At 35.7% G+C, this 16,379-nt stretch overlaps 1 protein-coding gene across 2 annotated transcripts in view; it reads right to left on the minus strand.

The window, feature by feature from the left end:
- Positions 1–14,984, minus strand: part of sybu (syntabulin (syntaxin-interacting)) — a 29,299-nt gene extending 14,315 nt beyond the window's left edge. Inside the window, exons 1-4 of one of the 2 annotated variants that reach the window (XM_030157109.1) lie at positions 14,844–14,984; positions 4,176–4,222; positions 2,950–3,136; positions 1,392–1,538 (exon numbers count right to left, since the gene is read on the minus strand). In XM_030157109.1, the coding sequence (XP_030012969.1) occupies positions 1,392–1,538; positions 2,950–3,136; positions 4,176–4,199 (358 nt within the window). In that variant the 5' untranslated portion in view covers positions 4,200–4,222; positions 14,844–14,984. Of the gene's footprint in view, positions 1–1,391; positions 1,593–2,949; positions 3,137–4,175; positions 4,223–14,843 lie in introns of both variants that reach the window. The other variant, XM_030157108.1, reaches the window with a different exon arrangement.
- Between the last annotated feature and the right edge of the window lie 1,395 nt (positions 14,985–16,379).

Here is a 16,379-nt window from a genome sequence, read left to right on the forward strand (position 1 = left end):
TATCAGTAAGTTTTGCGCAGATGTCCAATGGAAAAGCAAAAAGCGAGTCCACTTCCCTTTTATAATATAGAATTATCAGAAATATTGTTAATTCTATTTCTATATTTATATAAAAATAGAAAATTCTATATTTATACACAGTATACTTGTCTATATTTCATTTTTCACTCGTTTGTGGTTTTTCTACTTGTCTGTTTCTCTGCACTTGCTTGTTGTTTGTCACTGTTAACTGTGAAATTCCCCCCACGGTGGATAAATAGTCATATCTTATCTCATTGCGTATAAAACTGAACACGAGGACAGGTTTATTGCTGAATTAACTATGCAAGTTAAAAGTGACGATGTCTACAAATGTATTTATTTATTTCATTTTATTTTGTTTATTTATCTAGACAGGGATAATGCACCATATACATTAACCTTAAACAGGACAGATGTAGTGTACCAGGTTGGAGCACTAGTGTTAATTTCCACCTGTAGTCCCTGGGCAGGCTGATGTTATTAAAAAAGCACACATTAATAAAAAGTAAAACAGACAAGTTGCAGTATAAGATGCATTTCTATAACTCCATCTATACATGAAAAAAAAAAAAAAAAATCACATCCAACTGTTCACTCTTATTTATCCCACTGCAGTCTGTCATACACACTCTAAGCATGTTTACATCGCATTACAATATGGCTACAGGTTTGGTTAGAGAGTAAAATGTTGAATAAATAAATAAATAAACATATGAAATGAAACAAAACAGATTCCAAAGTGTAACTGTATTGAATTGCAGGAGCTTTAAAGCAGTGGTTTCCATCTTTTTTTGGCCCCATTTTAACATCACAAATTTCTGGTGACCCCAGACATTTTTTTTGCAAAAACTAATTTGTTTTCGATCATGTAATAGTTTGCTATACTATGTTGCAAAGGTTAATTTTAGAGGGCATTTAGTCTATATAATGTATATTATTATGGATAGAGGCAGTAAAGCCAGGTGTAGATTACTGCACAAAGAGAGAATTGTATTTTCTTTGGTCAGGATATGTACAGTCAGTCCAGCTTGGATTTACAAGGCTGACAATTAATACTGAACAAACAAGAACTCAAACTATGAATTATGAAAGAGCTGCAGCATCTGAAAACAACCACAATGAACATTTGACAGATAAACAGAACCACAGTGCTGCACTTTCACACTCTTTGTTTCTCTGCTATGGATTGGGATTGTCTCTGTCAACTCAACACAGATTTTTTATGAATAAGTTGTTTGTTTTTAACCAATTACTACAAAATTTCAGGATCTCAAGGTTGAAAAACTGCTTTAAAGTCTTTAAAAATCCTCTCTCCCTGATGTGTGTTAAAGTTTCCAGTGCTTTAACCCGTGTACTTCCTTGTGCGTTACCTCTGTGCTTCATCGCCGACCTCAGCTCCCTCTTGTGCCTGGTGGCGTTGCGTTGCTCGCCGCTCCACTCCGCCATCACCCTCACTCTCTTCACTTTGCTCTTGCGTTCCGGGAGCGTGGGTGAGCCGTGGGCGCTGTTCTCGGAGCCTGACGGGGTTTTGGAGGGGGACACAGACTGACTAGTGGGGCAGCCGGTGTCATCTACAGACGACAGGCACAGACGGTAACAGCTGAGAACAGGCGGCGCACGGGGCCGACGCTCAACACAAGCAGGCAATCAACAGGTCAAAGGTCAGACGCTGCGTTATCCCACTGATAGCACAACAGCGGCGGCTTTCACAACGGCGAGGAGGAGGTTTGTGATTGAACTGTGTACACGCTGTCACATGACAACTTACTGATTGAACCTGAACAGGCCAGTTCACATAAACGTACATTTTTTACATAGATGATGTGTTTTATATTACATAATCCATCATGTAGCGCTAAATCTGACAGATATAGATGTTTTACATTACTGTTGATGACAGTGTGTATTACCCTGCATTCACACTGCAGGTCTTAAAGCTCAAATCAGATTTTTTTTTTGAGTGGTTGTTCATGTTATAATGTAAATTCTTCCTGTATAATCACTTCCCTCAATGTATCTTCATGCAGTCACTTCTAATTATGTGCAATGACACTGTATAATGTGAATTATGTGCAATAAGTTATGCAATAAACCTCTGTTCTTGCAATATTTATTCAAACATAAATGCACTATTTTTAGACTCCTTCATAGATAAACATACTTTTAATATGGTTAATATTATGTCTATTTCTATCTTATATCTATGTTATTTTATTCTACTTTAGTTATATTCTTATTTTACGTTTTGTAAAAATGTGATATTCTATTTTCTTATTTAACATTTTTGTTTTTATGAATTTTCTATTCGCTCTATTCTTATTTTCTTACGTTTTTTTTTTTTAATTAATATTGTTGCACTGGCTGGAGTAAATATAATAATAATAATAATAATAATAATAATAATAATAATAATAATAATAATAATAATAATAATAATAATAATAATAATAATAATAATAATAAATTGCATTTATAAAGAACTTTTCATTCAATGGAATCTCAAAGTGCTACAAAGAAAAGAAAGTCCAACAATAAAAGATAAAATACTATAGCGACAAAAAGTAGCACTCCTAATTTTACTGTATACACAATGAAGAATAACAGCTATTCTATTCTATTCGATTCTGTTTAATTCTATTCTATTCTATTCTATTCTAAATGTGATGCCATCAAACTCATGTGTGAACAATTCATTGATGTAAAAGTCGGATGGAATGCGACATGACCGTTCAGTCACATCGCAAAACATCAGATATGAATCCGGTTTATGTCCAAATATGAAAGTGTTCTGGGTCTGATTTTAAAATAAATCAGATCTGTGTTATTCAGACGGTCATAGAAAACTCAGATTGGAGTACCATTTGGGTAAAACAGTGGTAATTGTGTGTGAAGGCAGCGTTGGGCCCAGACTGGAGCTGAGGTTCTTACCGGAGCAGAAGCTGTTGGTGCTGATGGTTCTTTTGGAGTGGTCCGAGCTCATGTCACACTCCTTCCCCTCCTCCTCTGAAAAGGGCGAATCAGACAGAGGCGAGCCTTTGTCTTTGGGCGGGAAAGGATGGAGGACCAGGCGTGGGATACGGCTGCGAGGACTTCCTTTCTCTGGGGATTTCTTCTCCTGTTCAAACCAAAACAAGAAATAAAGCATGTTGAATCTATTAGAGTAAGACTATGTTCAGACAGCAGGTCTTAATGCGAAATTCGGATTTTTTGGGGGGAAATCAGGTTTTTTTGTGTGCTCATTCATATTCCACATTAAATGCGACTTCTATCAGTTTTGAGTCTGAACTGAATGTGACCCTGAAGTGACCCACATGTACAAAAGAGGTCCTGATGGAATACGTGACCACGCAGACACACTCTGTGTTTACAGAAGTAAGCACAGTGGAATGCAGAATGGTGACGTTTGTCGCATTTCAATGACATAAAGTTCGGATAAATGCAACATGGCTGTTCAGACTAACATCGCATTGCAAAATATCAGACACATATCAGATTTAGGACCACATATGAAAGTGGTCTGGGTCGGATTAGTGCTGTTCAAACTGTCTTTAACAGATCAGATACAGGTCACATATAGGTGAAAAATTGGATTTGGGCCACATTTACCTGCATCTGAACGTAACCTAATTCATTAATGTCTGTGTTGTGTTTGTATGTAATATTTCCTTTCCTTCTAATGGTCCATATTTTGATAGTTTATAACATGTAAGTGGTTACACATATCAATATAGTTCCTATTGATCACTGATAGAAGTCATATATGGACTTTCATTTGGGTTCATGACCTTTGACCTTGAATGGTTAAACTCAAGGTCACCAATGTGTACATTTCATCAGTTTTCAGATTTGGGCCACATTTGGCTGCAGTCTGAACGTAGCCTTAGACTTTGATCCACAGGGATAATTAATGGTCACAGCAGTTCAGTTGCATACAAAAACACTTGAAAAAGCACAAAAAAAAGGAAAGTAAGTGTGAAGAGATAAAAGCAATAAATAGCCTAAATAGAACAGACTAATAAAAGAGAAGAAAACACCAGATTTGCACATGTACAAACCTACAGGAAAAGGCAGTAAATACAGACTCTATACATCCTGGTCTTACCATGTGATGGTATCCTCTGACACTGACAGAACATTTCACGTCTGTTACTCACCTCGTATTCTTGGAACGGTCCCATTGTGCTTCACAGAGCGTTTCCCACTGAACAGAAAAGAGCAGAAAACTCAGGTGAGTCAGATTTTTACACACTATGAATGTGGTTCTGTTTGGACGTGGCACTCAAACCCTCCACAAACAAGGGCTCTCTGTCCCAAATGTGTTATGCTGCTAAACTCCACCCCCCCACCCCTGGTACAGATGGCACAAGAGGGTCAGTTCACAGTACGACCAGAACAGCGTGGATTTATGACCGCAAGAAACAAATGGTGACACCGTTAATATACTCAAATAATAAACTCAAATATACTCAAATAATAAAGTCACTATACTCAGCAAATAAACAGGGACAATGGAATAAAGAGGAAATAAAGTAAAAAGACAAAATATAAAAAACTGAGAACATTAAACATTTAGCCATTAGACTGTGCAGTTTCTGTGGTGCAGTGTTGTTGTTTATGTTGTTTATTGTTTCCAGTTTGCAATGTTTGTTTTGTTGTTGCTGGTAATTTAGCTTTTCTGCTGATGATGATTATTATTATTATTATTATTACTATTATTGTTTTTATTATTATTAGAAGTAGTTTTGTAATTAAAAAAAAAAAAAAAAAAAAATATATATATATATATATATATATATATATATATATATATATATAGACAGGGTGGGGAAGCAAAATTTACAATGAACATTTAGTTGTTTTTTCTCAGCAGGCACTACGTCAGTTGTTTTGAAACCAAACATATATTGATGTCATAATCATACCTAACACTATTATCCATACCTTTTCAGAAACTTTTGCCCATATGAGTAATCAGGAAAGCAAACGTCAAAGAGTGTGTGATTTGCTGAATGCACTCGTCACACCAAAGGAGATTTCAAAAATAGTTGGAGTGTCCATAAAGACTGTTTATAATGGAAAGAAGAGAATGACTATGAGCAAAACTGTTACGAGAAAGTCTGGAAGATACTATTAAAGAAGAATGGGAGAAGTTGTCACCCGAATATTTGAGGAACACTTGCGCAAGTTTCAGGAAGCGTGTGAAGGCAGTTATTGAGAAAGAAGGAGGACACATAGAATAAAAACATTTTCTATTATGGACATTTTCTTGTGGCAAATAAATTCTCATGACTTTTAATAAACTAATTGGTCATACACTGTCTTTCAATCCCTGCCTCAAAATATTGTACATTTTGCTTCCCCACCCTGTATATATACATATATATATATATATATATATATATATATATATATATATATATATATGTATATATACATATATATACATATATATACGTATATATACATATATATACATATATATACATATATATACATATATATATACATATATATACATACATATACATATATATATACATATATATACATACATATATATACATATATATATATGTATATATACATATATATATATATATATGTACACTGTGCTCATTATTATATAACTACTTTTTTACTTTTGTTTCATTATTTTATCTTGTATTATTTACTATTATTAGTACTTTATGCATTATTTATTTCTACTAGTAGATTCTGCCTGTTTCTTTCACTGTTTTTTTTATAGCTATTTAAACAATTATTCTTTCCTTTTTGTTCTGTCATTCTTCTTATATCTGTACATTTGTTGTTGTGCTTCTAAAACTCTGAATCTAATGATAATAATAATAAATTAGATTTCTATAGCACTTTTCACCCAAAGCCTTTTACATTATTGATCCATTATACATTCACTCACACACTGACACTCTGGTGGTGGTAAACTACATATGTAGCCAAACGGCCCCTCTGACCACCACCGAACATTCATACATCAGTGTGAGTGACACTTGAGGAAAGGTGGGTGAAGTGTCTTGCCCAAGGACACAACGGACTGACTAGGACAGAGCGGTATTCGAACCGCCAACCCTTCTGTTACTGGATGACCCGCTCTACCTCCTGCTAAAACTGTCAGGATGTCGACCAAAAGCTTCACAGTTTGTATCAGGTATAAAATATCAAACATCTTATGTTACTTCAGTAAAAACTCCAGTGTGCCTGACCTCTGCTGTAAAACTCAACTCTGTTTTGTAACATGCACATTAAAACAGCAGCAGGAACATGTTTTATTAATGCTTCAAAGCTGAATAATGCAGAATTCCCATCATGCTTCACAGAACTCTGTACAGTCAGTTCACTTCCTGATGCCCCTGAACGCCTCGTCACATGACGTCCTCCCATAAGGCCCTGGTTGCGTAAGTGAATACGTGGTTTTCGTTTTCTTTTTTCATTATAATGATGTAATGGAGCCCAAGGGTTTGTGCTGCTGTGGAGTCTGTGGATCTGCAGCGTTCTCCATTTTCCTGTGAAAACTTCAGTCTGATGCTGATTCACATCTGAACGCTGCAGCTGGAGTTCACCTTCCCAGACCAGGCAGCGTTTATTCTCATCAGCTGAAGCCTGCTCTACCCCTGTACTCCATGTTACTGTTTATTTCTGCAGATGTTTTGATTTTACATATGACTTTGAGCTCATTCCCTTTTACACATGAAGAAAAATCTAAATGTACATGTTCTACACTTGCAAAATGATTGGGGCTACAGTTATGAATGAGAGAATTAAGCATAGAAAATGTAATTAGATTACACCTGCTGCCGCTTCTTCAAGGAATAATGAACAAAAGGATCTGAAAATACCACTAAAGGGGAATTTAGAACTCAATTTGAACCTTTCCAAAGTGATTTCTCACCATTTATTGTAATATCATTCTCTACATTTTGCATTTTTTAGAGTAAATCCGGTATTTTCCCATAGTCTATTTAATTCACTGATCATATAGATGTACATAAAAGCTCAAAAAGTTCCTACCTAAAAAGAGAAAACTGAAGAAAAAATGACTTTTTCAGTCAAATCTCTCATTATCTGAACACAAACCCAGTGTGTCCATCCACTGTCACTGATCCAACTCCATGGGTTTTACTGGTGAATCAGTGTTGTAGAAGATGACGGTGTTTCCACATTCAGATAGTCCAATAGGACCTGCACAGAGGCTTTATTATTTTTGAAGTGGCTGTTGACACAGTACTGTAGCATAAAATATTGGTTCGTCTATTACTTTAGAGCCAATCAGCGCCCTCGTTACATCATGTCTAGACTGGTAACTTGCATCCCGAAAAGTACCAAGGCAATCAGATAGTAAATAGGTCCACCTCAAACACTGTAGATATTTAGCTCACTTGGTAATGTAACAGACTGCAATGCAGAACACTTCGGTTCAATTCCTGGTTGGAGTACCATTTCCAGTTTTTTTTTTCTGAAGATTTTCAAATCGGGGGTGTGTAAATCTGGCATTGCTATAAATCAGCCACTGGGACCATGTTCAGAGTGCAGAATTCCACAGGACCACAGCACTGAATGCACTGAAATGACATAGAACTGAAGACACATGACACACTACCGCATCTAACATGTAGCTCCGCCCACCTTCTCCAGCCTCCAGAGCAAAGAACACCATTAAACAACATATAGAGCATTTACAACAATAATTCCTATTCTATACTATATATTATCACCAATTTGTCATTTCTTCCATCAGTTGCCACAGTACTGTGGTAGAAAAATGCACAGAAGAATGAACTGAAGTATACTCCATATATGACCACAGTACTGTGGCAACAAGAGGAGAATGAGTTCATGGAACAGCATCTGTGATTGGCTCTGGTACAAATGATAACATTTGATTGGCTCTGTGGTAATAGCCAAACCCATTTTTTGTGCCACAGTACTGTGGCAGTAGACATTGCCATATTATTTACTTTAAGGGGCATGTAGATTTGCACATCATTCGCAAAACAATTAAATTGGATGTTGTGATTTCTAAAAATGGAACCCAGGGGCAGCATATACAAAGAAAACAGGATCCAGAATAGAACCCTGAGGCACCCCAAAGCCTTCAAATTCAACTGTTACTATACAGAATGGAAAAAAGTGTCTTTTTCAGTCCAATCTCTCATTAACTGAACATAAACCCAGTGTCTCCATCCACTGTCATTGATCCAACTCCATGGGTTTTAAGGGTGAATCAATGTTGTAGAAGATGACGGTGTTTCCACGGTAACTACGGAGCCTCTGAACGTCCAAATGGGTCATATCTGATGACCATGAAAAGATGAATAACTGTATTTTACACCAGTTATTGACATGTATTGATAGGATTAGTGGATCAACAGGTACTAAACAGTTTAGATCAGTAGATGGTTTTGGTCGACGGAGGCTGTTTGTATCAAAAAATGAATACTCATAGATGATTTTAGAAAATTTTTTCCTGTTTGTGCATCAGATCTGACTCCTTTAACACTTTATTTGTCTTCCTGCTCTTTCAGCCCCAATAAAAACCAAACGATGACCTGATAAAAGTCCCGTTCCCCGCATAAGCAGCCGAAGCTCCAGTAAAATCCTCTTTCTTCAATCCCTGAGAGGATTTCAAAAATAGAGCCGAGACTCGCGGGAATCAAACTCCACCTGATATTGTCACAGTCAGAAATAGTTCCTATCCTGGGCGGCCTCGTCTCCAGCCTCTACATTCCCTCATCCTCCCTCTGAAAACATCACACATCTGCCTGGTGAACTGGCATCGTAGAATCCGATTAGGCAGAAACAGGGCACAGCAACCGGAGACGTGCATAGCAACAGCCTTAGCAACCGGAGAAGATGCTGCATAACCGAGTCGGGCTAGATGGGACCAATTACGGCGGCACAGAGTGTGTTGTGCTGTCCTTCACTGTGGAAATATGTGGAGTGTGTGTGGGAGTTTACCATTCAGCTGATACCACTGTGCTTCTACATTCTGAATAAACAGTGTTCCTGAATGAGAATGAGTGAGCTCAGCTTCAGTGTCTTTAACCCTTCAACACCCAGAGCTACTTTATATGATTGCTTTCTCTCTATTTAACCGTTCTGAAGTGATTTATCACCATTTATTAAATTATTATCCTCTGTGTTTTGCATTGTTTCAGTGAAAATCATGTATTTTCTGATATTTAATTCATTGATCATGTGGATTTTCATAAAAGCTCAGTTTAAATTTGAGGGTTTTTTTTCGGTAAAATATCAATAACTGAATGTAAAAACCAAATGTCTGCATCCACTGTCATTTATTAAACTCTATGGGTTTTATTGGTGAATCAAGGTTTAGATTTTTTATTCATTTTGTTTACGTTATTGATTTTTTTCTCCATGTTATTTATTTTTTTTTTCAATTTTCTTATTCGCTTGTGTTCATTTTATTTATTATTGTACTTGTTTTTGTTCAATTTATTTCAGTTTGGCTTATTTTGTTCATGCTACTTATCATTTTGTTGATTTATTGTACATTTTGTTGCTTTAATTCAGTACTTTGGCTGTTTTTGTTCATTTTGCTGCTTATTTTATTCTTTTTCTACTTTATTTTAGGAAATTTTTTGCTTATTTTTTCACATGATTTATTATTTTGTAGGTTTTTTTTAATTTCATTTTTATTCACTTTGTTCATTTTGTTTAGAATTTTTCTTGCTTTTGTTCAATTTATTTCAGTTTGTGGCTTATTTTGTTAATGTTACTTATCATTTTGGTAACTTATACATTTTTGTTCCTTTTATTCAGTACTTTAGCTGTTTTTGTTAATGTTGTTGCTTATTTTATTCTTTTACTACTTTATTTTAGTTATAAAAAACTACAAAATAATAATGTGAAAAAACATTGTTTATTATTTTGTAGGTTTTTGTTTTTTTATTCATTTTTGTTCATTTTATCCACCGTCATTGATCCAACTCTATGGGTCTTACTGGTGAATCAATGTTGTAGAAGATGACTGTGTTTCCACGGTAACAACGGGGCCTCTGAACGTCCAAATGGGTCATATCTGATGACCGTGAAAAGACGAATAACTGTATTTTACATAAATTATTTACATGTATTGATTGGATTAGTGGATGAACAGGTATTAAACAGTTTATATCAATAAATATTTGGGTCTTTATGGGTTAATAAGAACCAACAGGTGAAATTCTTCTATATGATTATTGCAGATATGTATTTTTTTTTATTATGATGTTCTAAAAAATCGAGCAATGACACCAGAGATGACGCCAACGGCTGCGTCCCATATCCACCACCTCCTGCCTCCTTTCTTTAATTAGCTTCCCTTCGTTCACTCATCAGCTCCACCATAATGAAACCCTGTGATGTCCATGATAAGATCGTCTCCCCTCTGTCCTGCCTGTTTCCTACTGATGCAGGATTATACTGTCACCCTCCCAGATCCTCTGCTTGACTCCAGACAGCATTAACTGGATTCCTACTGAGAAAAGACTAAGCATCATCTAAAGTTCCAAACACAGGAGTCTTAGCTCTCTTAACCCTGTAAAACCTGACCCGTCAAAAACTAGCACAAAATTCTAAATTTTTAGAACTGAGGTATTAATTAGACCTTTTAACAAAATCCAAGCAAAACATTTTTTCCATATCATTTTGTTTATATTTGTTTTTGTTTGTTTTAACCCAATTTTACTGAACTATACAGAATCAATTATCAAGTAACTATGCATTGTTTCAGTACATGAAGTACTTACTTAAAAAAAACAAAAAACAAAATCAATGTTCTTCTCAATGTAACTTTTTGAAAATTACTAAAGGCTTTCCTGCAAAAAGTGTGGATGATTTAAAGGAGTAATATTTTTCTTTTTTAAATGGAATTCTTCCTTTTCCCACATTTCCCTGTGGTCTCCATAAACTGTAAATGCTCTGCTTGGGTCTGAGTTCTTCATTCATTCAACTCCACAGGTCCATCTTCAACCCTATTTCTGAGTAATGACACCAGAAAGGTGGTTTGGAGCGCTGGCCCTTTAAATGCACATGAGACACTTCAGGCCCCGCCCCCTCCAGGTCGTCGGCTGTGCTGCTCTGTCCCATTCAACCAACAACTGAACATTTTAGGTAATGGGCTCCAAGTTCGGATGTATTTTCAGTCTGGACTACAACCACTGCTGCTGACAAACAATTATGGAGAAATACTGGAGAAATGTTGGTCTGAAGAAACAGGTTGTAGAAATCAACTGGATTTTTGCCCAAATGAATATAAATATAGTTTTGCAGCAGCTGGAGGGTTCAAATTCAAACTGTATGAACTATTAGGGTCCAAATACACAAATAAATGAACCACAGACTAAGAAAAGTGGGTTTCGCAAAATAATGACCCCTTTAACGATAGCAGCCATACTGAAAAAGGCAAAAAACAAAAAAAAAACAAAGCCCATCCACTGGCTGCAGCAAGGGGCAGAAGACACGTCTCGCGTCACATACAACAGGTTTTTAAGGAAAGTATTGATCTCGTTGATTAGATAAAGGTCTCAGAATCTGTCGTAGCAAATATGACACAGACGGTTTTAAAGGGTTAAGCACATTGAGCCTGCGTTCATGATCCAAAGGCTTTGTGTCCTTTCTGTCCCACTTTCATAGACTTACACAGAAATAGTTGAATGTGTGATTCCAGAAGGATCTGACTGCATATATTGATCTTGTCCAACTATCTAAACCTCCAGATGCTGAACTCAGCTCCATTTGACATCACCTTGAACCACCAATATTTCCTCCAAATCCCATCAAAGCTCTGATGCAGCTGGAGCCACCTCTATATCATTCATGCATATAAGACTGAAATAGTGTCTTTAATATGTATCCAGCTCCATAGAATGACCAAACATGACCTTTGACCTCAACTCATTTGAATATCATGGTGAAAAATACAGTAAAATCATTAGGTTGGACTTTTATACCGTAACGACCCAAACATCCACCGGCGACCAAAACCATCTACTGATGATGGATATGACTGTTTTACTTCAGTAACTGAGTCATGCATCACTGAACATGGTCCAAAAGGATTTTATAGACAGAATTATGCATTTGACTGAACCACACACACCTATTATTAAAATAAACCCAAAGTGGACCAAACAGACAGAAGACCAGAACATGTCCTTCACAGCAAAAAACTGGACTGAACTCCATCCCAGAGGAAGAGCATCGATCTGCAGCAAATCTGAACACCAGTTCTGATCCTGAGCAGAATCTGTGGACCATGTACAAGTGGTAAACATGTCTCTAAGCCTCCATACAGATGGTCTACTTTCAAAAAAACAGCATGGAGTGGGCGTGAATAATATCTCCCATAATCCACCCCAGTCCATGTGCTTTCATCAGGCTGTTTATGGGACTATTATCTACAGCAGGACGCACTCTGTCCATTTGATTCTTGGTAACGAGGTGTAAAGTTTCATTTGAGTGATGATGCAGATTTATGAACCATGAAGATGCTGAAGGTCTGAAGTTTACATGAGCATCCTTCCATCCATAACAGGATAAAAATAAAAAGGTGCTTCTATGAAACTGGGTTTATTTTAGAATCTGTCACTGTTCCAGCTTTTTAGACCCAATAATAAAAGGTAAATGTAGACATACTTCCCCCAAGGATGGACCTAATGATGACCTCAGATAAATGCAAAAAAAATGTCCTCTTGCTCTGAGCCATCCCATAATTAATGAATTTATAATCAAATATTGGATCCAAAAATAGGACCCAAATATGGACATTAAATCTCCCTAGGTGTCAGTGCATTAGATGTGAAAACGTATGTAAATGGTCTTCTATAGACTCTAAATAAAGACATTGTGTTAAATGTGTCGATCCTAGTGGTTTTTCTAATCCACACATGTGGGTTTTTCATCAGTCTCAGTCTCATTCCAGGTTTTGTATGTAACCCATCATGTCCGCTTGTGTTACATACAGAACCTGAACATTTAAACCAAATAAATTGCAAATGATTTTGCAACAGCGGTCATTTTTGTGAAACACTCTGCCTTGAATAATTATTTCAATTCCCAAAATGTGAGAGAATAAAGAGATATTTTAAAAAAATAGTAGTGCATAATGTTCGTGTCCTTTTGACCATGTTACATGCAAATTTTTATATTAAATATAATGTAAAATAATATGAAAATGTATTTTAACTTAAAAATAGTTTCTCTTTTATCTCAGTAAGTGTTTATTTTAAAATAGACCCAAAGTGCTACCAAACTTGCTTCATAACATTCGTCTATATCTGGTTTGAATTTTTAGCCCCATGTCCTGTTTTTAGGACCAGTTTCAGAGAAGCACCCAACTGTAAAGGGACATTTGAGTTTAGTTTGTAGAACATCAGACTGAATCACTGCATGATGTCACTGTTATGAGTAATGTCTTTCACTTTCAGTCATCACCCAGTTTTATATTGTTTTCTTATGTATCCTGTACTTTATTTTAACAATATTTTTAACAGAAACAATATTTACAAGCTTGTACACATAAAAAAAATAAAAATAAAAATAAAAACATAATTAATTGTTCTCATAATGTCATGATAGACCCTACTGGAACAACGTAATGTACAGTCACAGAAAAAATTCTTAGACCACCCCTTGTTTTCTTCAATTTCTTGTTCATTTTAATGCCTGGTACAACTAAAGGTACTTTTGTTTGGACAAATATAATGATACCAACAAAAATAGCTCATAGTAATTTAATTTCAGAGCTCATATCTATCCATTTAACATGTTTTCTTGTTAAAAACCTAAGTCACTTCAGTTCTTCCATCAATATCTATGGCATTGTACTGATAAAAGCAGTGCTTTTAGACATTCCATGTTTTCTTTTCTGTCTGTTTTAGTCACATAATACACAGGAGTTAGTACTGGATTGCAGAACTATTGTTTTTGATGACTTTAATGGTCTAATCATTTTTTTTTTGCGACTGTACATTATTTCCACATGTTCTACAGACGACCTCTACAATACTGCTATAAAACCACTTAAATGGCATCAATCAAATAATGTACATTATATGGTAATATAATATATATATATATATAATCTATTTTTTTTGATAATTCTCGGTATTAACCCACAAAGACCCAGTGTTCCCACATGAATTATTTCAGTATTTGACCTTTACTTAAAAGACATATCACCATTTACCATAATATATCCTCTGTATGATTTTGCATTTTTCACTGCAAATCATGTTTTGTTTCCCTATATTTCATTTTGGGTCTTTATGGGTTAAATAGCACATGTCCAAACTTAACCCTTTAATTACCCTATCTGGTGTCTGTTGACATGTTTACATCCATCCCTTTGTTTTCCACTTGTCATTTCCAAACCATTTCACTGATTATCATTAAATCGGGTGAGGCTTTTCTTCAATTTAATTCACAGAAATAATAAATTCTATCTCGCATCAAATTTGCATCGCCTTCAAATCACTAATGACATGTTTTCATTTTGAAAGCAGATGAAAACAGGCTTTGTTTGGCTTCATTGGCGCCCCCATGGTTTCCTCTGAGTGAAGATGCCAATAAACACAGTAGGATGTTTGTTTGTTTACTCCAGTGTCCCTAAAAAACACTCCAGAATATTCAGATAATTAAGGCTTAAAAAAAAAAAAAAAAAAAAAAAACTCGTTTCTGAAACTCGTAAACATGTCATTCTCATCCCACCTGCTCCCTCCCATCCTGTAAAAATTCACAAAAAAAAAAACCAAACAAACAAAACAAAAAAAAAAACATAATGTCATAATGAAGCACGAGCCCACCTGAGCGCGTGACGGCGGGTCCGTTTGGACAGATGCGTGTTTTCGGTGAAGCACAAAGGGTCGTTCCGGTGCCAGTGCCTGCCTCAGCTCCGCTCCTCCGTGGATGTGAGTGGAACGCGGTGTGCAGACTGACGACACTCACGACTGGACGAGAAACAGGAGCACTGACGGTGCACGCGCATCCCGAGTGGGTTACATAACAGAGAGGCATGACTTAACCAGTGCCTGTCCGAGGGAGGGGGGGGGGGGGCTCTGACAGATGGAGCAGTTTAATAGAAAATATCCAAACCCAAAGAGTGAATAATAAAGCATGTGGATTATTTGGTTCTTTAGGATGACTTTTTTAATTTTTTTTTTTGCAAATCACAAAAACACATGATTACACGCTTTGGAAATGTGAAATTAGATTAAAATACGTAAAAATATCATATTGATAGTCAGCAACAACGGGAACGCCCACAAACGTCACATCCGGTTAGAGCCGAGGGGGAAAACAAACCATTTTAAAGATAAAGTATGTTAATTATTATTATTATCATTATTATTATTATTTTCAGCAAATCACAAAAACACATGATTACACGCTTCGGAAATGTGAAATGGCTTAAGTTAAAATACCTAAATATATCATATTGACAGTCAGCAACAACGGGAAGGCCCACGAACATCACATCCGGTTAGAGCCGAGGGGGAAAACAAACCATTTTTACAATAAAGCATGTTAATTATTAGTTTTTTTGGGGATGACAAGTTGTTTTTGTTTTTTTAGCAAATCATAAAAACACATAATTACACGCTTTAAAAACATGACAAGACTTAAGTTAAAATACGTAAAAACACTATATAGATACAGTCAGTAACAATGAGAACACCCACAAACGTCACATCCGGTTAGAGCCGAGGGGGAAAACAAACCGTTTTAATAATAAAGCATGTTAATTATTTGTTTTTTTTTTATTGTGGGATGATATGTTTAGTTTAGTTTTTTTTTTTTTTTAGCAAATCACAAAAACACATGATTAGACCCTTTAAAAATGTGACATGACTTAAGTTAAAATGGTAAAAACCTCATATAGATAATCAGCAACAATGAGAACACCCACAATCGTCACATCCGGTTAGAGCCGAGGGGGAAAACAAACCATTTTAATAATAAAGCATGTTAATTATTATTATTATTATTTTTTTTAGCAAATCACAAAACACATAACTGCACGCTTTAAAAACATGACATGACTTAAGTTAAAATGCGTAAAAATATCATGTAGATACAGTCGGTAACAACGGGAACACTCACAAATGTCACATCCGGTTAGAGCCGAGGGGGAAAAAAAACTGTTTTAACAATAAAGCATGTTAATTATTTGTTTTGGTTTTTTTTGTGGGATGATATATATATATATTTTTTTAGCAAATCACAAAAACACATGATTAGACCCTTTAAAAATGTGACATGACTTAAGTTAAAATGCATAAATAAATCACATAGATACAGTTAGTAACAATGGGAACACCCACAAACATCACATCCGGTTA

Source organism: Sphaeramia orbicularis, chromosome 16 (assembly GCF_902148855.1).
Source record: "Sphaeramia orbicularis chromosome 16, fSphaOr1.1, whole genome shotgun sequence".
Lineage (NCBI taxonomy): Eukaryota > Metazoa > Chordata > Actinopteri > Kurtiformes > Apogonidae > Sphaeramia > Sphaeramia orbicularis.